Source organism: Ciconia boyciana, chromosome 8, assembly GCF_034638445.1.
Source record: "Ciconia boyciana chromosome 8, ASM3463844v1, whole genome shotgun sequence".
Classification (NCBI taxonomy): domain Eukaryota; kingdom Metazoa; phylum Chordata; class Aves; order Ciconiiformes; family Ciconiidae; genus Ciconia; species Ciconia boyciana.
In genome coordinates this window covers 60116591-60142177 of record NC_132941.1, presented here as the reverse complement: position 1 = coordinate 60142177, position 25587 = coordinate 60116591, and the positions used below count along the sequence as shown (strand labels likewise).

Sequence of the window (25587 nt, the reverse complement as noted above, 5' to 3'; positions counted from 1 at the left end):
CCCTTGTGAAAATAACATTTCAGAAACCTTGCTCCTCAAACCCAGCAGTGAATCTACCTTTACACATGTATTTAAAATGCAGCCCTATTCAAAATACTTCTTTTCAGTGCAGTGTCTAAATTGGATTGTTTGGGGTGGGAACTATCTTTATTCTCTGTTCTGTATAGCCCAGGCCCACATGTGGATTTCCTGGACTGGATAGTTTTGCTATGAAGTGTACCCTGTGCCGTTACGTACTGAGGGCTTTGTTTTGAGTGGTTGCTGTGAAGCTATGGTGGTGTGACAGGCCAACAAGGCAGTCCTGTGAGTACATCTCTGAAGGGAAGGTTCTAACCCTTCTACCGCGGCTGCTATTGGAACTGAGCCATGTGCAGTTAGTTCAGAAATCCTCCCTGAAAAGAGAGAGATTAAAACTCTTCTGTGTCTGTGAAGGCATACTGAGTGGCTTGCACAAGAGGGTGCAGTTGGGAAGCTCAGGAGGAAAATTGGGGAGTGATGGGGAATGCTAATTTAAATGCCTCCTATTCTTCCCTGTGTTGATTCTTATCTGGAAAAGGAGTATTATTGTGCTTGCTAGAGGGGGAACTGTAATATGGATCCAAAAATGTTGCCTGAGAGCCTAACTGCAGTTGAAGGCAGAGGGAATTGCATCAGCTTTTAGGCCAAGGAAGCTGCTGGTCCCACCTGAGACTTGTAAAATTCTGCTGGGAGGGAGTATTCCAAAAACTACCAGTCTTAGCCAAAGCTTATTCTCCTGCATGTGAGGACCCAGTGTTAAGTATTGGTTCTGGACTCCCACAAAGTTGTGTAATTCATTAATCTGAACTAACTACTGAACTACTTTTTTTTAAAAAAATTATTATTAATAATAATTATTATATTGTCATGCTAGAACTCCCAGGAGTATGTTTTTCCATGCTACTTGGGCCCCTAAGAAATATCCAGGCACTGATTTGGCAGATTTTCTGATTTTATTTTATTTTCCATAAATAAAAAGGTACAAATTCAAGTCTGGGTTTTAGTTTTATATGAGATTATCTTAGCAGAAGTGAACTGTTCCCAGTTTTTTTGGCCAGCTTATTGGTGTGATCTGAAATTGCAGAGCATTCACTTGCTTCTAATATTTTAGCTAAAGTTACTAAATGTAGTTTTGTCTTTTTCTTGTAGTAATGAATGTTATAACAATTGAAGACTATAAGAGCACATATTGGCCAAAGTTGGACAGTGCCATAGATCAGCTTTTAACTCAGAGTCCTGGTGACTACATCCCTATCTCCTATGAACAAATATACAGGTAAGGAATTCTTTTAAGTGCCATGTTACTTTTTTTTTTTTTCTTTAAAGTTAAATGTTTGTTTTATCTTGCAGCCTATGCATATGTCATATTTTGTATTTAATGAGGAGGAAAGTGGGAAGGTTATGTGAAGTACAATATTGTGTAAATGGTTGGAATGAGTGAACAATAGATGCATATCTCGACATCCCGTGTTAACAGGAATAAATGCTAAAGAATTAAAATGCGTAAGTGCTGAAAATGTTAACATTAAAGTAAGGTTCACCACAGTTGCTTAGTGTAATATATTAAGAAATGTATTAAAGTCTCAACATCCCTTTCCTCAAAGGGGAAGAAGAGACTGGCACGGTAGGTGTTTGACTTAATGTTTCAAAAGGCTTCTTTGTCACGTCTAATAGGAACCAATTTTGTGCAGTAGAGGTGCAGAAGTAAATAGAAACAACTGGTGCCAAGGTCCATCCATATGAACTCTCATTTGTGTGTTTTGCATCAGGTAGATTTTGTCTGATTTCCCCCTCGCCCAGCCATCCTGCTGCATGTGCGGTTAGAGGCTGTCTGAAGGACTGACACAAGGTTCGGTCCATTATATCTCCATTCTTGTCTGCAGAACATTTGATTTGTACCTGGCCTGGAGCTGCAGTTTACTTTGCTTTGAAAGGGATCTAGTCACACACCAGAACTGCCCTGCAGACTAAGCTAGTGCACAGTAGTGGGGATGGTAGGGGATTTGCTTCAAAACCACACTACTACTCCAAACCAAAATGCTAAGTGCTTTAGAGACCTGGCAATTTCTTAGGAGATTGGCGAAAATGGAGATTTTTGTTCTGTAGGTGACAGGTATCCAGGGTGTTGGTAAATAGGATGGAAACTGGACAGCTGCTGCTGCAGTAAATGTACTGGCCAAGATGCAGTTGAAACTGCTGGCCCTTGCCAGCAACAGAACTGGTAGCACTGCTGTTGCGGTTTTCTTTACTGTGGTGTTGCACTCTCTGAAATAACACTGGCAGCTCAGTCACTGATTGCTGTTTTTAGAGGCTTTCAGCTCTATTGGGTCCTGCCCACTTACTCTTAGCCACTTTGTCTCTCCAATTGGAAACTTTGGATTAGGGAAGCAGATCCAAGAACAGCACGTGTTTAGTCTTCCCTCTTAACTCCAGTTAAAAACTTTAATAAACTTCCTCTTTCCTCTCCAAACTTTTGGAACTGTTGTTATCAGGATTCGAACATCATTATGTGTATGAATAATTGAGATGGTCAATTTGAATTGAGAGACATTTTGCAGCTTTAGCGTGAGTAATCAAAATCCTTTTCCTAGCTTGAAATCCCCAATGTGCAAACAGCCATCAGTAAGTTAGGCCAACATCTCTCGATAGTCATCTCTGATAAAGAGTAGGTGTGCAAAATTAATGCTTTAATACCTAGAGTAGATCTGTACCTAGTTATGATTTTCAGATAACTGCAGTTTATCTTTGTCATCTTTTTACTCCTCAAAAGTTTTATTTATTAAAGGAATGATGGGTTTTAAGTTTCTCATAGATAACCCTTATACATCGGAGTGATGCTTGATGCAGTATTGTAATGATGCGCAGATGTCTGTTGCATGTATTTTACCAAAACAAAAGGTTGTCTGTAGTTTAGTGTTACTGATAAAGCTAGTGTGTCAGTTTTAAGTTTTCTTTTAAAAATTGTATCTGTGGATGTAATTACTCTGACACAGACTTTTCCAACTAGGAGGTTTTTTAATTTATTTTAGAGAGTGTCCCTTTGCTTGTCTCGTAATCTAAACAATGTAGATTGAGGATGGAAGAAAAACTGCTTTTTTTTGTTGAATTTAATGATGATGCTTGCTTGGAGTATTACAGAAAGTCTGTAGCAGATTTGAGATTTAGATCCTCTCTGCTTCCCTAGGCTAGTTCTTTAGTCTGAAAATGGGGTGTTTTTTGAAGTGGTTCAAGCAGCTACATATTTTTTATATTTTTTTTTACAGTGAAACTGAGCTGAAAATACAGTGATCTTTTTGACTGTCTTTGTGCTGACTAAAGGAATCAAGGTTTCCATAACGCAAACTCAAAATGCATTGTTAGATACCCAAACTACTATATTTGACATGATCAGTGATAACCGTAGGTGTCTACTCCACAGCAGTGAAAGCTAGGAGATTACTTCAGAGGTGTGTATGCAGATATTTACTAGGGATCAGTTTACCCATAAGGTATCAAAATGTGATTAGTGACTGCTTTCATCTTTGAGTCCAAAGCCTGCCTGTGTATAGTCACTTCCTATTAAAAGGGTTACATATTAAAAGGTTGACAGAGAGATGTGAAGGAAACTTTGAGGTGAGGAAAATGTGAACAGCTAAGTTGTTCTTCTGGCAACTCTTATGACTGCCTCCCAGGTACAATGCAATTAGATCACTGTTCTTCAAGACAACTTACATATCTCAGATCTTCATCTCTCTCAATAAATGCTTACCTTCTAATGTCCTGCTTGGGTCTTCCTTTTGCTGAGATGTTTGGTTATGCTAAAGGAGTAACAAGCTGGTGACTTCTTTTGGGTAATAGCAGGGCAAGGATGATTCACAGAATCAGCCCACAATCAGGAACTGAAAACAGGATCTGAAAATGGGGAAGGAACCTCTAAATAGAAGTGTTCAAATAAAATGTAAACACACTCTGTACGTACATAACGAAGATTGGTGTTTGACTACAGAATGCGTTGCAGAAGTAGGTACAGCAATTTTGTCTGTAACACTAAGCAGATATGTACTTTAAAATTCAGTTTAGTTACGTTGTTGCAAATGAAGTGGTCAACTTGTGGAAGTGGCTACATACTGGTTAGTTATGTAGCAAACAAACATACAGCCATTTGCTGTTGTTACCTAGCTGGCTGGTTTGTAAGAGGTCACAAAAAACAGGCTGGCTTTTCTTATCAGTGTTTCTCTGTTTGATCCAAATTAAATTGATATTTTTGCTATTTACTGCATCATACCAAAATGTCTTTTGCGCTTGCTTGTTCCAAAATAGGATCTATTTGTAGACTTCATGTGAAAGAAACAGGGCTTCTTTGACTGTTATTTAAATAATATCAAACTACAGATACTCAATTATTTTCAAAATATTATGGTAGGAGAGGTGTGGGATGTCTTTTGGTTTTTAAGAAATAGTGTGGTTTGCCAAATGAGAAGACTTTGCATAGGGATGAATGCTGTATTTTTTGGTGCTTTGGAAATTGTCAAAGGATATAAATACAAACTTCTTAAAGGTAAAGGAATGTTAAATCTGTTACTGATAATTCACTTGTAAAACCTTCTTCCAGAAGACTTTGAGAGTGGCGGTTATTGAACTGGCTCCTGAAGGCTTGGAGTTGGTGCCTAACCTGTCTCTTGCATTAGAAAATTTCAATAGCCCATGGTCTACGGTTCTTTAATCCGATCTTTGCAGTTTGTTTGTCATTGTACCACCTTCTTGGTAGAGAATTGGAATGTCATAATTCCCTTAGAGACATAGCGTTGCTGTACCATAGCTGTAGGCTTTTGGCGCTATTGAAAACCTGCGGAATTCAAGCCTGGGATCTGGACCTTGCTGGAAATAGTTTGTTTGCACATGTCCTAAGGAGCAGTCTCTGGCCTAAATGGCTTGCTGTTGCAGTACTCCATACAAAGGGATGGAGGGAGAGGGGAGCAGAACAGAGGCATGGGGAGGAGATTTGGCTTGCCCAGGATATCAGGTGAAGTCTTCCTTGTGCCTCTTGATTTTTGGCAGCTAGCTTTCAAAATGCTGTCTTCAAAGAACGAAAGCACTCGAGGAGTAACAGGTGCTTGGTACAGATAATGTTGGTGTTAGTCCTGACAATGATGACTACCTTAATGTAACTTCTTGCTGAAAATAATATATGTATTTATTTTACAACTGTTGTAAATATGTTTTCAGTACATAGCCTTATTTTGCAGATATGTTATATTGCAGTATGAGAGCAATAAAACGTTCTTAAAAAACAATGGTAACACTGAAGACCAGAGTTCATACAGCCAAGCCATGGAATGTAGAATTCACGTTTTGTTGCTCTTTCTTTGCATCTTTGTTTATTATGAAAATGTTGGATTTTCTTAGAATTTAAGTAACAAAGGATGGAGTAACATGCTTGGGTCTGTAATTTTAGCACTTTTGCTGTTTTTTTTTAAAACGCTAGCACGGTTTTGGTGGAACTTCTATGACTGCTTGTCAGTGTTGCCCTTCTTTTAATAAGGGTTTTGCCCTAGAATATGCATATAATCATTAAACCTGCTTATTTTAATGGAGACTTCATTCACATAGGAGACACAAAAACCAGAATTAGGAGTGTGCTGTTGACAGAATTATCCTGGCTGTTCTGAAGTGCACTGTTAAGAGAACTCATTGTAAGTTAAAGTGAGGACGGGGAGGGGGAGTGGGACAGACACACTGGGGCCTCCAGGGGAGACTTAAGAGCCTGCTGGAGCTCATTCCAAGCTTAAGGCTGTATTTAAAAGTTCAGCAGTCATTCAGTTAACTCTGTTATCCTCTAAATTGAGACTTGAACAAAATATTTTGAAGTCTGTTACCCTTCATTGCAAACTGTTGTAAGTTCATTGTTTGTTCCTATATTTGTTTCTGCAGTTGTGTGTATAAGTGTGTATGCCAGCAGCATTCGGAACAGATGTATAGTGACCTAATAAAAAAGATAACTAACCACTTAGAGAGAGTCTCAAAGGAGCTGCAGGTAAGAAGCTGCACAATCTAATTCTGTCTTTCCTGGGATCTGTGATTATATCAGAGCAGCATGTAGATGGCCCATGGAGGGGATTGGCATTAAGACTGATTTACACTAGCTTACTAAGTTGTGGACCGCTTCATTCGCTAACTGGCTGTCAGACAGAATACCAGCTACTAGATCCAATTGTATGGCAGTGATTAATCTTGGAGATCTGAACCACGTGGAGAGCAGTGGCTAAACTTGCATATGTAATGTAGAATCAAAGACTAGAGAATGGGAAGTCTACAGTATAATCTAGGATGTAAATGCTTCAGTCAAACATGATCTGCGCACGTGACATGGATGTCTGCTGTTGCTGTGTTAATCTATATAAATGGTTTATGGTCCTTGTGCATCACAAGCAGCACAAAAGGGAAAATCTAAAGGAAAAAATTGAAGTGAATTAAATGAATTGTGAAGTATAAATTAGGAATTATTGCATATGAAAGTTTTGTGCTACAGTTTATTCTGCATTTTTCTTGCCTATCTCTAGATGTCAGTGGTTTACAGCAGTCCTAATACAGTTTGTATATCCCTATCCTTCTCTGCATCCTATTTGTGCATCCATGTTTGTTTTCTTCTGTGTTCTTTGTTGAAATTCATTTTAGGCTAGAATCTCCAGACATGTTCTTGAAATTGTCATTGCTGTAGCAGCAACACTGTTTTACTTTCTTACAGCTTTTGTCACTTCCATAACTGATGTTTCAGTTCTGTACTGACTTGCAGTGCATCAAATAGAAATGCCAAATACAAAGGAATCCTAAAGTACAGCAGCTCCTTCAGTGCTTCTAACAATTGATAACTAATTCGTCAGTCAAAAGCAGTCTTACTACTTTTAACCGCATCAGGTACTTCTGGCTAAACATGCATTCCCATCAAAATATATAGCACTGTGATCACTCTGATGTCCTTCTCATTTCACTCTTTTCCTCTTGTTGCTTTCCTTATAAAGGAAAATAACCACCCCACATTTAATGGACACAGTCTTTGGGGCAATCTTTGACTATAAAATAACTAGGTTGTCTTGAGCTAGGTTCTTTGCTTCTTTTCTCTTCTACAATTTCTTTATTCCTCGTGGAATGACAGCCTCACCATTCTGTAAAAATTGGTTAGAGTAGATGGACATAGTATTTAAAATAAAGCCTTCCCTTGGTTCTGCTGAGCTGGTACAGCCTGCACATTTTTCTTCTGATTGTGAGAACTATGAATCATTGCAGCTGTACAGGTTTGGCCAGTTCTTCTGATACATCCCATGGTAGTATTTTGCATTACTTTGCTTTGAATTTAGGAACACCCCGAAGTCTTTAATCTGTGGTAGTCCTTGACTGTTTCCTCTGAAGTACCAAAACTGACTGAGGCAGCTGCTTTTAAAGTTTGCTTTAGCACATATGCGCATTAAATGCTTCTGCCTAAAAACAAGGCTGCCTTCTGAACATCAGCTGTTGAAAGAATAATTGAGACAACTATTTAATGCAATCTTTGTCTTGCAAAAGTTCCCTTATGTAGGTTAGACACACCTTGTGGCAGGTGGCAAGAGGACTGTAATATAACATGATATCATCTTTGAGTTTTGTCTGATGTGAACATGACATTGGTTTTGGATGGTAAATCCATCTTTTTGAGCTGCTTGAAGTAAAACTCATGTGCCTTAGAAAATTGACCTGTAAAGAAACTGTTTTAACTGTGGGTTGTGAAATTTACTCTTAAGAAATTACTTTACTACAATATATTTTATTATCCTGATACCTCATTGATCTTAATACATTTTGGTGACACTCAGTCACTTGGGTTTTATGTTGAAAATGTGGTGCTAGATCTTTACCCTAACAACAACAACAAATTACTTTGTAAATATTGGTCACTTGGAAGTTTCCAGTTCACACAGGCAAACAATAAAAAAAGCTATATATGTGAAGCCTTTTAATCCACAATATGTGGTGTTTTGTTTTCTCTGACATAAACTCATTCCACCTGCCAACAATATTTAATCTCTTTGCAGAGTTCTGTTTAATTGGCAAGGTGTGACTTGATGCAAGATAATTTTTTTGTTTTTTTTTTACATGCAGAGATGCAAATGTAGCCCAATATAAGTGGGAATGTTGGTTTGTGTGAGAAAGCAGATGATCATGAAAACTGAAATGGCAGGCAAATGCAATGTCTTATTCTGGACAAGCTGAGCAACTTCTTTGCATAGAAGTGCAACAGTTTAATGACAGGTGGATTGCAGAATATCTGCACGTAACCAACATGCCAGAGCAAGCTGTTTCCTACAAGAACCACTCATCAATAGCAAAAGCAGTAAAACTCAGATACCGAATAGTAAAAGTGAGAGCATCTCAGGGGACCGGTCAGACTTGCTCTTGCATGGTTCGAGCTGTATTGGAGTTTGTCGTCTTTCTGCATGGCATTCACTGCAGAAACTCCTTTTTTTAAAAAAAATTTTTATTCCCCCCCTCCCCCCGGTGTTCTTAGCCCTCAGCTTTCCTGACCAGCTGGCCTCAGCTGAAGTCAGCAGAGTGGTGGGCACTCAGGTGTCCTGAGCTGGGTGTCCCAGGCACTGCTGCTGGGGCCCCATGGTCACACAGGGACATGCACACGCTCCCTGGTCATCCCCTGTGTGACTTCTGCTCTTCCAGACTGCAAGACACCTTGTATGACATTGGTGTTTGTTGCCATGTGCATTCCTGAAGGTCTGCTTCACAGATTTTCCCCTCAAAAAAATCAATTTTAAGTGGTGGCAGAGGCATTATGAAAATGTGGGTGGGCTGATGTATTCTCTGCATGTTAGACATTGGGTGAAAAGCAGTGAACGTTGCCTGCTGAGTAATAGTACATTTAGCTGAGACTAATTGCTTGTCATCAGACCATCAGCTCTTTGATATGGGGCCTCCTATATCCCAAGACTCCCTCCCTTTATCCCTATATATAAGCTATATCCCTAGCTCCCTCCTTACTATGTGTAAGTAAATGATCCTCTCTTCAGGTTGTAGAGAGACTCTGAGCAAGGATTGCCTTCTGTTCTTGCAATCGATGTCTGACCAGCTTCTCTGCATTAAGAGACTGAGTTTTGCCATGTGGAGCTTCCAGTAATTAAGAATTAAATTTCCCTAATTCTTGAGTTGATCAGAATTTTGGATTTTGTGTGCTTAAAAAAATAATGGGTGTCTGCAGAAAACACAAATGAAGATGTTTCTTGTTGTCTTGAGGTCTGTGAAGCCTGTAGTATACAGATGATTTTTCCAAGATGCTTTATTTGGAAACATTTTATTGGTAATGGACATAGCCCATTATGTTGTGGTTTAAAATAATAACAGCTGTTTTTGTGGGTAAGTGCTGAGTCATTCAGATGTATGAGGTAGGGTGGATACACAGGCATATGCTTTCAAATTAAATACATCTCTTTTTAAAATGAATAAAACTATATTTGCAATAGGCACTAGTGTTTCTGGCTTACCTTATTCTTATGCACTCTGATAGTAATTTAAAATCAAGTACTCTGCCCATTACATATCTCTTCAGCAAAAGACACTGCAAAGTACTTTAAGCACTGACAATCAAAATGCACTGAGGCATTGAGCTGGCCCATGACAAAAGTAGCTTTTTTGTGCAAGTGCAGTGGAATATTTTCATTTTAGTTAGAATAATCTCAAAAATTCCTCTAGGAAATGACTGAGGCCTGAAAAGCAGTTCTTTGTCATGTTGCACCCTCTTTTTATTTAGAGAAAAGAGAAAAAGGGATCTATTTTTTTTGTTTGTTTGTGTATATTTGTTGGGGGTTTTTTTGTCTTGACCAGAAACAGTTGAATTCACTAACTTCATCTAATTTTTATGTTTGTTGAAGTTAAGTGAGAATCAGTCTTTCTCTGAGTAAATAAACACTGGTTTGCTTGCGTTGTTTCTATTTTAAATTAAACAGAAGTGGTAGAGCTAAAACACCAGAATTTGTTGCTTAAATTCCATCTGTCTAAAAGCATTGGATTAAATTTGGAGCCAATTGCTGATAGCGTACTTTGGCTCTTCAACGCTCCAGAGGGCTCGGAGTTTTTCTCCTCTATTATGTCTTGAGATATGTATGAATGTGTATGTGTGCGTGTATTTTTTTTATTATGAACAATATATTTTTTTATAATGAACATGACTGAACTGAGCAGTCACTGGTGTTGGTAGATAATTTGCATGGCTGCTGTGTGGCCCCCAGGACCTGCAGATTTAGGGTCTTCGCTGTGCAATGCCAGAAAGCTTTCCTGCCTCATATTAATCCTTACAACTTCTCAGACTTTTGTCTTGACAGCTCTCAAACCAGTCAGTGCAGTGTATGAAAATATCTTCTCACCTATTGTTTCCTTGGAAGAACATGCATTGGAGTCAGGTTACTGTAAAAGCCATTCTGCTATTTTGAGGACTGCCAAATCTCTGGGAACTGAGTGCCTTGTATCACGTCACTGTCAGTTGCCATCTGTTCTTAAAAATGTCAGCAATATCTGTTGTGGACAATCTGTTCTTCTTTGCCTTTTCCTTTCTTTTCTGTCTCACGTTTACCTTCCACTTGTCCCCTGTGATTATATGGAGTTTTGCCATCCAGTGGTGAGGAGCCTGTCATTTCCTGCTCCAACTCTTTCAGAAACATTAATCTGATAAATACAGATGCCTTACTCCAAACTTCAGATTAGGTTCTGAACTTCCTTATTTGTCTTTTAGAAACAGTTGTGTAAGCTCCAGTATTTCTCCTGATTACAGGAGAAGCGTGAAGCTTCAGTGGCTTGTCACGTTTATCTTGTGAGCTTTGCATATGGTTGGCTTGGTATAAAAATGCATCCAAGTAGTGCTTTGAGGGACTGGTAAAACTGAACTTCTTACTGTGGGCAGAGTTATGTACTGGGTACCACCTCGTAGCAGTTCTTGATATTTATACTTTAAGGTCATTTTATCCCAGATTGTTTTGTAGATATATTTTACTTTCCTTCCAAGGTACACTGATGATTACATTACCTTTATATAGTGCTATATTGTAATACAACAGTTATGCCAGTCTGTAAAATAGAACTTTTGACAACATCATCTGTGGCTGTTTTTTGTGTAAACTTGATAAATCAGATTGCTAATGAAATTATGATTAGACTTTAGTAACGTACTTATGGGAGGCCATGTTAAATACTCCATCCATGTGAAGAAGCCCGTTCTTATTACACTGTTTGTGTGGGCACTGTCTGACTTGCTAACTAAATGAGAAATAGTGAGCCTTCTTCATGATTCATATCTCATCTCTCGTAGCATAGAAATAACACTCAAATTAGCTCTCGTTAATTTGAAATTAGTTGATTCCCTGAAATAATTTCCATAGTTGCAGTAGTTTCTCAAACACTTAAGTAGAAAACAAATCTGCCTCTTCTATGTTCTGCCTTTAGAAAAGATCAGAAGTAGAAGTGGAAAATGGAAATTGAGAACTTGTGTTTCCTTACTCTTTTCTAAGTATGTTAAATCACTAGTGTTTCTGAAAGTCCATTTGGGTCAACTGCATGATCTGTTAATATCGACAGTCCATTTTTTAAAGAGGAGACTGAGACTGGCCGTTTATCTGGTCCATAATATTTAAAAGGAAAAAAAACCCCAAACATCCAGTGCCAGTGCCGTAGGCATTTATCCATCGGTTTTGCTGGGGAAACATTGCTTAGTGTGAAACAAGCCTTTCTTTACTGCTGTGAATCACACTGAATTGAATCAGATCAAATGAATGGTCGGTATTAGAACTCAGACGGCAGAAACCAGAAGTGTTAGAAATGTGTGCATCTTCATGTGTGGACATCAAAAAGATGGCTTTTGACTTGAGGTAGAGGTAGGGGTCACCATATTGCCAGAATTGCCATTAAAAATGACATTGTCATGAGCAAGCTAACCTGAGAAAAAGCATCCTTGCCTGCAGCCTTTTCAAAAAGCTTGTATTCCTGCAGTCATTTTTAGTTCCTTGCCACACTACACTGGGTGCTGCAGACCCTGATATAATTATAGAAAGATATGAGTAAATACGGCACAAATGAATATGTATTTACTAGATGGAAATGGTTCTGAAGATTTCTTACTATTAAACAGAGTTTTGATGGTCCCTGTCTTTTTGTTTTACAAACAGGTAGAATGGCAATGGAAACATGGCCTGCCTCTGCTACCCTGCTCTAAGACAATTATACGCGAGTATGCCACAATGCTGTACAGCTTTGAACAGCTTTGAGTGCAGACTTGAATAGGAAGACACAGTCTTTGAATGAATTGTGCCTTGGCTTAATGTCTGTTTTTCATAAAAAGTTTTAATAGTACCCTTGCCTAGTGAGGTAGACCTGGGCATCACATAAATTGTCTGCAAGGCCAAGTAAACAAATTACATTTTATTGAGAAAGAACAAAAACTGGTTTAAAAGATTCAGACCACTTACATGAATAGCAGGTTAATTTGTGTAGTCATAGCCATTTTCCCTTTTCACTTGGCAGGAGTGGGAGAGATGCTGCAGCATGTATGCTGGCATTTTGGCAGTGAGCATGTTCCCAGGAAAATGGAACTGCCCATTCAACATAGGAATGTAAGCTTTACTGAATATATTGCTGATTGTGCCAGACGACTATTCATAAACAGATTAACTTTTGTGTTCCTCAAGCAAAGAACTGTTGTCACTGTTTCTTTCTTGTGAGCCATTTCTGAGTTGTCTTGAGCCAGCAGCATGTCTTCTGGTTTCCTTCCTATGCTCGTTCAAAGAATTATTTTCAAACTGAAAAAACCCACATCTCTTTCATGTATACAGTTTCTTGCTTACAAGTTCATTGAAATGCCTAGATATTAGATTTCAAATAAGGGAAGGGTAATTTAGTATACTGGGTCTCTAATTGCTTGTTTTGTTTGAAGATGTCTGTCTTACATGTCATCCTTTCTGAAATGTGTTTTCTTGTTACTTCTCATTTCTCTTGGTGCTGGGATGTCCACTATGGTGTGTAAGGAGACTAAATGATGTCCTTAACATCAGCTTTTAACAGCAGCCATCATATTTGATGCTAAGAAGTAGTCAACTCAAAACCAGGCTGAAGATGTTAAGCAAATGCAACTGTATCACAATTTGAGAAACCTGACCAAATGTTCAGTGCTCCCATGGACAGACGCACTATATAGTTGCTACTGGAAAACTGTTCTTAACCCTTTGAGTCATAGATGAGAGCAAATGTAGGAGAGGATTTAAGCTGTTTCCCCGTATAGGGTGTCTTAAAAAAAAAACAACCCCAACAACAACAAAAAAACCCCCAAACCCAAAAAACCCGAATTGACAGTTTGATAGGATTTGGGATGGGGAGTGAAGGAATGAAGGATCCTCTTCCTTCCTGGAAAACCTTAGGCTAGCAGTATATTTTTCTTTCTTTGACTAGCTTCTGTAATATATCCCTCAGGTAAGGTAGGAGTGGTTTTTAAAGACTTAATATTTTCTGGGAGGTTGTAAGAAGTAAATGTCATGCTTCATTCCTCCCCTCCCCTGTAATTAAAATAGCTGAATGTACGTGTTATCTTTTCTGGACTAAGACCAAGAGTGAAAAATGTCAGCCTAAGCAGTTTGTTTATTTTTTTTATACTAGGTATAGCTGAATAAATATAGATTTTAAATGCAAGTTCTACTCTAATGATGGCCATTTAATACAAGAATCTTAGCAACATCTATTTACTCATGAATTTGGTGCCACACACTGCTTTTTAGTTTATAAAATTCATGTAATTTATATAAAGCTAGTCCCACTCCCGTCACTGTCCTATTAATGTGAATGTAAAGATGCAGAGAAAGTTCCTATGCTCAAACAAGTAATTGATTTCAGTTTAGCAGTTTTGTGCAGCCATACAGTAACACCCTAATGAACAGAAAAGAGATGGTTCTGTTTTCCCCCCACAGATTACGATAATTCATAGATGAGCTGTGAAAATACTATTATTGATTTCTCTTTGGCTTGGGTTTTTTGTTAGTTTACAAGCCAAGCAATAATTGAGGAGAGTTTTGTGGTGGTTTGTTTTTGTTTGTTTTTTGGGGTTTTTTGTTTGTTTGAAACAAGCAGAGTCAGGTAGTATGTGCTTTCCTGTTAGTTTCTTAGCTGTTGAGGCTTGACATGAAACACTATCAGGGGAATAAAACTGAAAGATACCATCTCATGCTGATAAAGCAGTTAACACCATGATTTTGCATTCTAGAGGTTAAGACCGAGGCCTGATATTTGCCTGACACTACCGAGTGCTTCCCCTGAAGCTTTCAGGACTTTTCTTAGCTTTTTTATCTTTATCTAGAGCAGTTGTTTTCCACTTGGTTGCAAGGTGGTGGTGATCAACAAGTATCCTTCCATTAAAGGACTCTTGAGGTTGTTCTCAGGAGCCAGCTGGGTGTGCAATGGTTGTTCCCTCTTAAAATGTCTCTCTTAACGTGACATAGGCTTTGTGAGGTGAGCTAGCAGAGTTTTCATCTTCAGTGGAGGAAGAAGATATCAATCCTTAATGTCCCATGTAAAAAGGGTGGCAGACTGGCTGTATACCATTGCCTAGAGTCTGTTCATGGGATTAAATCACATATTGTCCAGACAACTTCTGTCTGTTTTGGTTTTTGGTGGTGTGTGTTTGTGGTGTGTGTGGTGTTTTGGGGGTTTTTTGTGGTTTGTTTTTTTTTTTTAATGAAAAGTGCAAACTGTCAGTGAGAGAAGAGGGGTGCCTTGTGTCAGGCTATGGTCTCCTTTTGTCTGACATGTTCTTTGAAGTAGAATTTTCCCTTTTCTTTAATCTTAGAAGCTGTATACCAAGTCTTTACAAATCAGAGAGTATAACCATATTTAAAGTTGAGGTTAAAAAGGAGTGGAGCAGGAATACATACTGCTTAGAAATGCAGATTTCATTGCATGTTATTTGCAACAAATTATATATGTAACTATATATGAAAGGGAGTCCTTAGAGTTCATAGCCACTTTTATACGTTGTTGGCATTTTGAACTAAAATTTTTTTGGCCACCCCTGTTAACTACATCTGCAATAAGATTAAAAACTTATGATCAAAATGAGGAATAACCATATATAACCTTTGGCAACAGCATATGGAATAACACTCTTTATTCCTTTGCCAGTTTTGCTTTCCTTTCTGAAATGTCTGCTCTGTATTGGCGTTTGCTGTGAAAATTACCCACGTGTCCATTAAGCATATTAAGGAGGGAGGCCAAAGAAGCTAGTTTAAAGGAAAAAAACTTTTATAAATTTAGAATACTTAATAGAGCAAAAAGTCAACATAAATTCTAACTGTTCTCTTAGGGCCCCTGGTGAATGTCCATACAAAGGTTGAAAAATCTGCTTCGTAAAGATAAGAGCTTTAAGTTCCAATAAGGTGGTTGAGGCGCAGCTAGCCTTGAGCATTTCTCACGCCACAGATGCTTTGGCTTTAGAAGAAATCTTTGAGCTTGTTTTCTTGCAAGGTCCCAGTCACTGCTGCATTCTCCATCCTCTTCTGGCTTGGTGCTGTCAGAAAGGAAAATGGTGCAAGGGAAGAAAAGTTTTGCTTCTCATTAGCATGCAACACTGTCCTTGGGTGTGTATAGGTGTGTATATGTATATGAACAGTAGAAACTCAGGCAGCTACCCCCTGCCCTCCTCTGAAAAGACCATAGCAGGGAAAGCAGGAGGAATTTGGCCAGAGGCAGAGCACGGTATGTGGGTGGGTTGGGACGGAGAGGGGGATAGTGGAGGAACACGTTACCCCAGCTCCACTTCCATCCCTGGGTAAGTGCACTCCTGAATGCTCTAACGCAGCTCCCCTGCATCCCTCCAAATAAATATTTATAAAAGAAACAGTGGTTAGTGCTTCCCATTTTTCTGGTACCCTTTTCAATTTAACTTAGCTTGCTGTGGAACAGATCTTTTTAGCTTCCTTATTTCCTTCTTTGTGAAAGATGGAATTGTACATAGAAAATAGCAGTGCTGTCACTGTGGGCTCTACAAGGCCTATCATAAAGTTGACACGTTCAGGTTTTGTGTAGCAAAGTTTTGCTTGGGGCTACAGGGTAATGCTGTGTGTTGGAGCACTGCAGTAGGTTTTTGTGGGCCTGATCTGCAGTGCAGGACACCAAATGCAGAGCTCTATCTGAAGACATTGCTTCATAGTCCCTCCAGCTCAACACCGTGAATACTTGCCTTGCCTTAGGTGACCCAGCAAAAACTTAAAAATGTTTTCTGTAAAGGACAGTGCTCCCTGGAGCTGGAGGATGTGCTGCTTGCCAGCTCGGATGCAAATGCCACTCAGCAGCTTAATGCCACCCTGCTGTCTTGGAGTAAAAGCCTGCAGGGGGACTGGAGCACACACCGCAGCACTTGTTGAAATTTGGTTATGTATTCTAGGTGTGACAGATAGTTCTTTCAAAAAGAAGGTCTGGTCTTTAATAAAGTGTTTTTATTTGCATATGCTAAATGCTAGTTTGTTACAGGCATACTGTATTTCTTATTGAATGGACCTTTTCCTGGGCACTGACATGTAGTCCTAGGCAAAAAACAGTTACTGAAGAAAACTGCTTTTGCTGGAGGGAGTTATAGCAGAAACTCTGGAATGATGTGTGGCTTGCTTTGTGTGGACTTAGTGTATCAAATGCTTTGTAGTTTTTTGAGTTTGCTTTGAAAGCATAGCCCATGCTGTTCCAGATCTTTCTCTTGTTCAAATTACAACCTGACTTTTACGGTTTCTTGCAGGCCAGCCCTCCAGATCTCTATATTGAAAGATTTAACGTAGCTCTTGGACAGTATATGGGAGCATTGCAGAGCATTGTGCCTCTTTTCATATATATGGTAAGTTTTAGAAAATTCTTTTCAAATAAAGTATGTTCATACACAAGATGCTGACTGAAAGTTAAAAGAATAAAATGCAGCTATAATGATTTTTAACTTGTAGAACTTAATGATTCATATCTGGTCTTGCTACCTGCATAACAGTACTGATCAAGTTGTGTGGGGAGAGGAAGGGGAAGCTGTGCTTTTAAATGTAGAGTTTTGCAACTGGTTTCTGCCCGAATATCTCTTTCCTGGGAGTGGAGGGCAATGGTTTTTATTTTGATTGTAAAAAAAGCCTTCCCAAATAGTTAGGTCATTATTTATATCTTTTTGAACAGAGATAGTTTATTGGCTTGATATATGTTGGCTTGGTAGTTTGAGCAGGCTACAAAGATGATTGTTTCTTGCTTTTAAATTGCACAGACTCGGACAAGACAGAAAGAAATGTCTCTTGGAAATGTCTGTCACTTGCTAAAGCAATTTAGAGCATTGACTGGATGCAGACAAACTTACGTCCATAGCAGGACGCATGTCAGGCATGCTTGCAGACGTTCAGAAACCATTGGCTATAAGTGTTTTTTGTCATGCTGATTTTGTAATTTATGAAGTCTTCTATACCTCTGAAGAAGTTTATAATTTGCATTGCTTTTGTCAAAGTGCCAAGACTTTTTATTGTTTGTTGTTTTTTTTTTTATGGTAATGAGTAACTTAAGCTTGAAATTTGCCCTTCTCCCAGAAACCGTCCTTGCACTGGCATAACTTTGAAATAAAAACAAAAGGAAGTATTTGTTGGGAAAGAAACTTTTTTTTTAAGAAAAAAAGATTTAAACTGATTTAAAATAACTAAAGCTCAAGCTCTTTAAAATTTTCCTCATTGGTAGCTTCCCAGAGTTTGGGAAGCAGTATCTTTTAGAAGGATCTCCTATGTTTCAGTGAATGCACCTGAAACCAGGTAATTTGCTATAGTCTTTCAGCATAGTGTCATCATATAGATTTGCTGCATTAAAAGAGGGATTTGCCTTTCTTGAACTGGGTGTCTTCTAATGTACTCTTTGTCTAGTTAATACAGAATGAAGTCTGTTGCTACAGCTTCACCTGTAAACTAAGGGATGTGTTCCTGGTCATGATTTTTATTTTTCTCTTGGTTCCTGTCATGAAATGCTGGGGAGAAACTACGAAGAGACTTTTCCTCCCTATTGCATTCAGATATTTTTAGATGCTAGCCATTTTTTCACCTGTGTGTGCTTGACTTGTTTATTGCAGGCAAGTGATTAAGCAATCTCATAATTTAATATCCATTTACAAATGGAGATAAGCTGTTCAGGTTTACTTTAATTGAGTGCTCAGTCACTGAGGTTCTTCCATCACAGAGGTCAAAATGTATCCTTAACGATTAAGACTGCAGTAACTAACATCTAAAACATGTTCATGATAGGCATATAAACAGACAGCTATTATCATTATAAGCTTTGTCTGTATGACCAGACAAGGTATAATTGCTGAACAGATTTCCATATCTTTGTACACAGTTGTGATGTGGTGTTTGTATCTTCAAATGAGGAGTGCTCTGTATCCCACTGTTTCTTTTTTTAGAGTTTTAGTCTAACTGATATCTGAACCACATTTTACCATAGTAAAAATGGTTAGTGAGTAATAAACAGGCCTGTAAAATGAATAGACAGATGGTAATTTTTTTTTTTAATTTGAGAACAAAGAAAAGTGAAAGTACTCTATCATTTTAAAGAAGAAGCTTCTTTAAAGCGTGGCTAGTGATTTGTTCAGGCAGTAAAACTCTGTTCCTGCAAACGCTTTCTCATTTAAGTGACTTAATTCAAGTTAGGCCTGAGTTAGTGGCTTAGGTGGGTTCTTTTTGCTGCCAAATGTAATGCTGATTTGGCTCAGCTATATAGCTGGTTTTGAAGGCTAATGTCAAATTGTCTCATACTTTTAATATATTTATTAATATTTATTAATCAGTGTTGTTCTTGATGTGGAAAATAGAGAAGTCAGGATGAAAAATGTTTTCCTCTCATTTTTTTCTGTATGCCTTTGGAAGTACTTTTATGTGCAGCCACTCCTGCAGTTTTACATTGTAGCATCTAATCAAGTTTTCTCTCATACAGCAGCAGCAGTTTCCTTTATTTAGAGAAGAAAATACAATTAAAAAACAATTGCAAGAGGTGAAAGCCTAATTATTCTACAGTATAAATTAGTGCTTTGCAGTTACCTTAATAGATACTTTTAAATACATTTTTAAGTGAAGAGGACTAAGTTGTTGAACTCTGCCTTTTTATCAGAGATGGCAAGGCTTTCCTTGTTTGGTAGTGATGTGACTGCTTTAATCAGGAGTTTCCAAAGCTGTTGGAGTGGCACTGATAAACTTTGTCCTGAAAGGATAATTATATTGCTGCTTAAGAAAACTTCTAATATGCATTTAAATATTTTTAAAAAATCTATGAAGCCAAGGAAAATCTAAAGGTTTTTTGTACAGCTGGAACATGTGTTTGTCCCTTGGTGGCCAAAAAAGGCATAGTATTTTGCCTTAGGCTTAGTCCTGTGTGTTTTGATAACAGCAGCACTTTTCTTCTTTCTCCATGTGCCAAACCATATTCTTGTGTGAATAGCGGGAATACGGGAAAGGGGTTTTCTTAACCTGCTTGTATATGGTGACCAAGGTGTGTTTCAAAGCTCATCTTGAGTGGTGATCGAGAGGGCTGACTTTGCAATTGAGGGAGTTTTTCTTTTTCCTTCTTTTGCACGGAGCACTAGTGGTTTTCTTTTTCACATGGTGATGGATTTTTTTCAGTCTTACGCTGCTACAGTGGACTTTTCAAGAAAGCATGGAGGCCCAAAGCACTTTTGTCCCTCCAAAATTCTGTGGGTTTAAGGTCCTTCAAAAGTTCTGGGATGTAACCGCAGATAAATTTAATTGGAAGTCAGCTTAGCACACAGTGCTTTATTCCTAAGAATAATTCCTAGTGAATAACTGTTTGCTTTGTAAATATAAATGTATTCTGTATGCTTACAGATTGTACATATCATAGTATGCTGCACACATGTATGAATAAAAATCATATACCCACTTCAAGAAAAATTAAAATCAGCTTTTAGATGATGTATTTTTTAATAATAGGTTCTCAATTGTTAATTATACTTAGAGATGTAGCTGAAAATCTGTTACCTTGTGGCATGAAATGAGCCTAACATTTGTGAGCACTGTGGTTTTAGGATAGTTAGGAATTTTTTCATAGCCTCTAAAATATTACTGTTCTTACTGGGTGGTATTGCATTTCCTTGCTTATCAGCTAGAGGGCATTTTGTGTATGTCTGTATATACAGATATATGTGAGTGTGTGTATATATATATGTGGATGAGATGATAAGCACTCATATACTGTTTTTTCTCTTTCAAGTATTTCTTGATCTCCTCTTAATAATATTAACACAATTATGTCTTTTAACATTTGCCAGATTGCTTTATGATATGGTGTTTTGTAAAAGAAATGCTTATATCATATCTGAGTTTCTCAGTTATTGATATCTGCTTACCTTTTACCTGTCAGTTAGACCTTTAGGTGACTTGACACACTTTTCAAGAAATACTGGTACAGCCTAGGTAGTGGTATCTTATACAGAAAACCTTCCTGTTTTTCCACTAACAAGAATGGGGAAGGTGACAGCTCTTCTGCTATCTCCTTTCAGCACTGTGGACTAGAAATGAAGTACTTATGGTAGGGGATTTTTCATTGTTTATTTAAATGCATGCAAGTGTAACATCTTTTTGGAAAGGTGTTTCCAAGTGAGCAAATGTGAAGAGTATTTTATAGTTGTTCTGTGTATAAGTACTGCATTGTAACTCTTCTTCTTGAAACTACTGGGGTTTTTTTGTTGCTTTTCTAGTTATGAAGCTTAAGGTATAGGCTTTCCAACTCTTAAACAAAAGAAAGCATCACAGTTTGCACATGTCATTGCCAGCTGCTTTTAATGTAAGAAGGTCTGGAGGCTGGGAAAGGAACAGAGTAAGTTATTTCCTTAGGCGGGTGCATCTCATCTGTCAACTCATAAGAATCAGTAGTTTGATTTGTCAGGTTTGATTCAGGTCAGTAGACCTGTGCTGAGATGCTCTGATCACTCCTGTGTGCTGCACCGGTGGGTACATGGTAGTATGTGGTCAGGAAGCTCAAGGTGGAAATGGTTTAGGAAGTTAGGCCTGGTGAAAGACTGTAGTATGGTGTGTAGCTTAGCACTTCCTAGAAGATGTAGATCTTCAGTTGCCGTGAATTTCTGTTGCAATGGCAATTCACCATTGACCAAAAATATTACAAATGAAGTTAGTCTTTTTCTTACAAGACAGGTTATTCTGTCTGCAGAGCCTTTCTCTCAATCTCTGTTTGAAGAACAGGCCCAGGTGAGGGGGAAACAACTGACTAATAGCCCTTGATAAAACCTCTACAGGTAAGATAGCTTCAGGGAGGGAACTGGCAGTAGGAAGTTACTACATTTAAAAAAAAAAAAATCTTAAGATTGTTGTCTGTCACTGCAACAAACCTAAACTTCAATAGGGGCATATATTCAGCCCTCAGATTGCCTTTGTTCTAACAGGTTCAGTTTTTAAAGGTAAATGACTGCTGTTGAATGCTTGCCTTGAAAATTTAAGTGGTTTCTGCATGGACAGTTTATTACGGTATGTGTATAGTTTTGGTAATGGCCAAGAGAATGGGTTTCACAAAAAAATGTAAAGATTGCTCTAGTAGTGGTCTGAGGGTTTGCTCCAATTATGTTAAATGCTTTAGTGAATAGGAGAACAACTTGATTTAAAGTGTGGAAAAACCTTTCTCCCTTAAGATATCCCTTCCTCTAGTAAATCTCTCAGATAAGTGTTCCAGTACATTATTTTTTATTAAGTTGATTTTCTATTACAGTATCTGTTTAACTCTTTTACAGAAGTTGTCCAGATGAATTAAGTTGTTCTACTTCCGTGTTAGTGTTGTAATGATAAGACTTTTATCTTGAAACAATTATTTTTTCCAGCATTTAAAACCCACTTATGAATAAAATACAGACAAGAAATCTTACTATTAATTGCAGGCTGTGAACTGAGGAAAAACACCAAATAGTACATTAGGTATAGAAGCCCTCAAGGAACTCATGAACAGAATTTCCTTTGAGGGTTGAAGAGGTAAATTTATTATTAATGCTGAGTGGGTCAAGGTAAATGAATCCTAAAAATTTTAATGTAGTTCAGTTTTTTGTATAGATTTGTATATATCACTTATTTCCACAGTTGGTTAATTCTGAGTAGCTATCCTCTGAAATTATCAATGAAGCACAGAAGTGGATAGCTGTACCGATGATTTATTATTGTAATATACCTGTTTTAATGGCTTAATCATGTTTAGACATTGGTAGAAATGTTTTCTTTTGTTATAAACATGATGTCCAGCCCTATTTTGGTGTTAGAGCATTTATAAAGTTCTAAAATGAAGTGTTTTTTCTACAAACTCCCCAGTCTGGATCGATATGGAGATGTATCTGTAGATACAGAAAAAAACCCCTAAACTATGCATGCCTGTATGTAAGTAGGTTTGTTACCAATAGTACCACATGCACTTTTAATTTTAAATACATGATTTTTTTGTTGTACAGGAATGTTCTATTTGGTATAAATGCAGTCACCAAGGAAGCACTTTACAGGTCAAATATTCTACAGCTTTAAAATTTTGAACTATTTTTATTCAGGGAAAAAGTAAGTTTATTTTATTTGCTGTTATGAAAAACAAACTTGAAAACTTCTGTCTTATCTTCCAGAATAAATTTTACATAGAAACCAAGCTTAACAGAGACTTAAAAGATGACCTTATAAAGCTGTTTACGGAACATGTTGCAGAAAAGCACATTTACAACCTAATGCGTAAGTAAACCTATTGAATTTTTCTTATAATGGGAGTCTGGAAAACCACAGTGCTTTCAGATATTGCAGAAATCCACAGCAAATAGGGAGAAAATGGCAAATGATTAGTGAACTTAATTACAGTTTCCTCTTTAAGGCATCTGCATGAAGAAATGTGTCACACTTCAAGTGATTTTTTTTCAAAAATATGACTTTGTATGAAGTTATGGTTTTCTTGACTATCTGGGGGAACCAATATGTATTTTCCCTTATGACTTGTGATTACGAGGTAGTGAATGTTTTATTGTCCTGTTGCTTATGCTGTTACTCTTTCATTTCATTACCAAATATTGACAGGTATCATTAAGAATGTGATGTGGTCAAAAGAATTGTGATACCGCTGGGGTTATTGTCATGATGTACTGAGTACTCCCTGCTAGTTAGTGAACTGCATAAAGCTGACAGCAGTTTCTCTGTTAAGATAATGGATTAATGCAAATAGAATATGCTTCAAGTGCTATGCTTCCTGTTAAGTGCTCCTGTGGGTAACTCCTGTGGCGAACTGCTGAGTTTGCCTGCAGCCTGCCACCATCAGTGTGTGTTTGTATGAGCGTAGCGACCTTGCTGCTGGCCCCGTTAGCTCCTTGAGAGGGCAATTAGCAAAGGCAGAGATAATCGGACTTGGAATTCAAATTGGAAAAGTTTGCATAGCAGTGAGCAGTTGACCAGCGTGCTCGGAGAATTACAGTTGTAGGTGCTTTGTGTAACTGGATAGTTCCGGTGCCCCATGTTGAGTTCAGTATCTAGCCTGGTGTACGCCTTTCTGTGACCCAGCCCTACTGCAGTGTCTCTGTTTTCATTTAGCTGAAGCTAAATTGCTATCTCTGTGCTAAATGGGGACCAAATGATAGGTGATTAGAGTATATTTCTCTTTTTCCCCTTTACTTGGGTAGTAATGGGTAAGCACTCTCTGGGTGAAGAACTGGCTGGATGGCCGGGCCCAAAGAGTGGTGGTGAATGGAGTTAAATCCAGTTGGCAGCCGGTCACAAGCGGTGTTCCCCAGCGCTCTGCGTTGAGGCCAGTTCTGTTTAATATCTTTATCAAGGATCTGGACGAAGGGATCGAGTGCACCCTCAGTAAGTTTGCAGATGACACCAAGTTGTGTGGGAGTGTTGATCTGCTTGAGGGTTGGAAGGCTCTACAGAGGGACCTGGACAGGCTGGATTGATGGGCCGAGGTCAATTGTATGGGGTTCAACAAGGCTAAGTGCAAGGTCCTGCACTTGGGTCACAACAACCCCATGCAACGCTACAGGCTTGGGGAAGAGTGGCTGGAAAGCTGCCTGGCAGAGAAAGACCTGGGGGTGTTGGTTGACAGCCGCCTGAATATGAGCCAGCAGTGTGCCCAGGTGGCCAAGAAGGCCAATGGCATCCTGGTGTGTATCAAAAATAGCGTGGCCAGCAGGAGTAGGGAAGTGATCACCTCCCTGTCCTCGGCACAGGTGAGGCCGCACCTCGAATGCTGTGTTCAGTTTTGGGCCCCTCACTACAAGAGAGACATTGAGGGGCTGGAGCGTGTCCAGAGAAGGCAACAAAGCTGGTGAAGGGTCTGGAGCAGAAGTCTGATGGGGAGCGGCTGAGGGACCTGGGGTTGTTTAGCCTGGAGAAAAGGAGGCTGAGGGGAGACCTCATCGCTCTCTACAACTACCTGAAAGGAGGTTGTAGAGAGGTGGGGGTCGGTCTCTTCTCCCAAGTAACAAGTGATAGGAGGAGAGGAAATGGCCTCAAGTTGCGCCAGGGGAGGTTTAGATTGGATATTAGGAAATTTTACTTCACTGAAAGGGTCGCTGAGGCTGCCCAGGGAAGTGGTTGAGTCGCCATCCCTGGAAGTATTTAAAAGACGTTTGGATGAGGTGCTTAGGGACATGGTATAGTGGTGGTCTTGGTAGCGTTAGATTTACAGTTGGACTCGATGATCTTAAAGGTCTTTTCCAACTGATATGCTTCTGTGATTCTGTAATGCCTTTCTCCCTCCAGTGAAGGGCTGGGGGAAAGGAGCTTTACTATGTTTTTTAGGGTCACTGTGAGTTGGCGTCCTGGGAGAATGGTGGGTGAACAAGGTGACTACCCTGAGGTCAGGGAGCCTGGTGCCCTAGAATGATGGGAGATCATCAGCTCTGATGCTATCTTGTTCTTGCTGTTTGGAAAAGTCTCCCTAAGAAGAGCTTTTAGCCATGTGGCAGATCAGATCATCTTGGAAATAGGACAATGAGGAATGCCCACCCATGGACCTGATGTTTTATTTTGTGCCAAAGAGGTTTAACGGTATCATGAAACCTGGTAAAATGATTGCTGCAACAGGATCACGGAAAATTCAGCTGATACTGCCTTAAAATTAAATACATTTAATTTTAATTCTATGCATTTTTTCAGGCAATGAAAACATTAATGTGATTTATTTTTTTTCCCCAATAACAAAGCAAAGGTAACACCAGTCAAATCTTTAGAACATAAGTAATGTAAGATGTGTGTTGCTATGTAATTCATTTTCTGTGGATGATAATATGAGAATCAAATAGAAATTGCAGATGAACTATTAAAAGGAGAAGACCTATGGCTGTGTGTGTGAAATCTGAAATACTTCTCCCCAGCTCTGTGTTACTTGCAGAAGTAAAATTAAAAGAAAACATTGAAAAAGAAAAATAAGCTGTCACCGACTGTGTTGCTGTATATGGGGTCTATTGTTTAATGAGTAACTTCCTTGGATTTAATTTCAGTCTTACCATCAGTTTATTAAAACTATGTTATTTAGTTTTTATCTTTCTTAGAA

The 25587-nt window shown here is 38.6% G+C and overlaps 1 protein-coding gene across 3 annotated transcripts in view; it reads left to right on the top strand.

Annotated features, from left to right (window-relative positions):
* CACUL1 (CDK2 associated cullin domain 1) overlaps window positions 1-25587 on the top strand; it is a 55071-nt gene that overhangs the window by 5956 nt on the left and 23528 nt on the right. For all 3 annotated transcript variants that reach the window (XR_012043828.1, XM_072870507.1, XM_072870506.1), the window contains exons 2-5: window positions 1168-1294; window positions 5929-6031; window positions 16790-16885; window positions 22676-22778. Coding sequence is in view for 2 of the 3 variants with exons in the window: in XM_072870507.1 (XP_072726608.1) it covers window positions 1168-1294; window positions 5929-6031; window positions 16790-16885; window positions 22676-22778 (429 nt within the window). In the remaining variant the exon portion in view is untranslated. The remainder of the gene's footprint in view (window positions 1-1167; window positions 1295-5928; window positions 6032-16789; window positions 16886-22675; window positions 22779-25587) is intronic.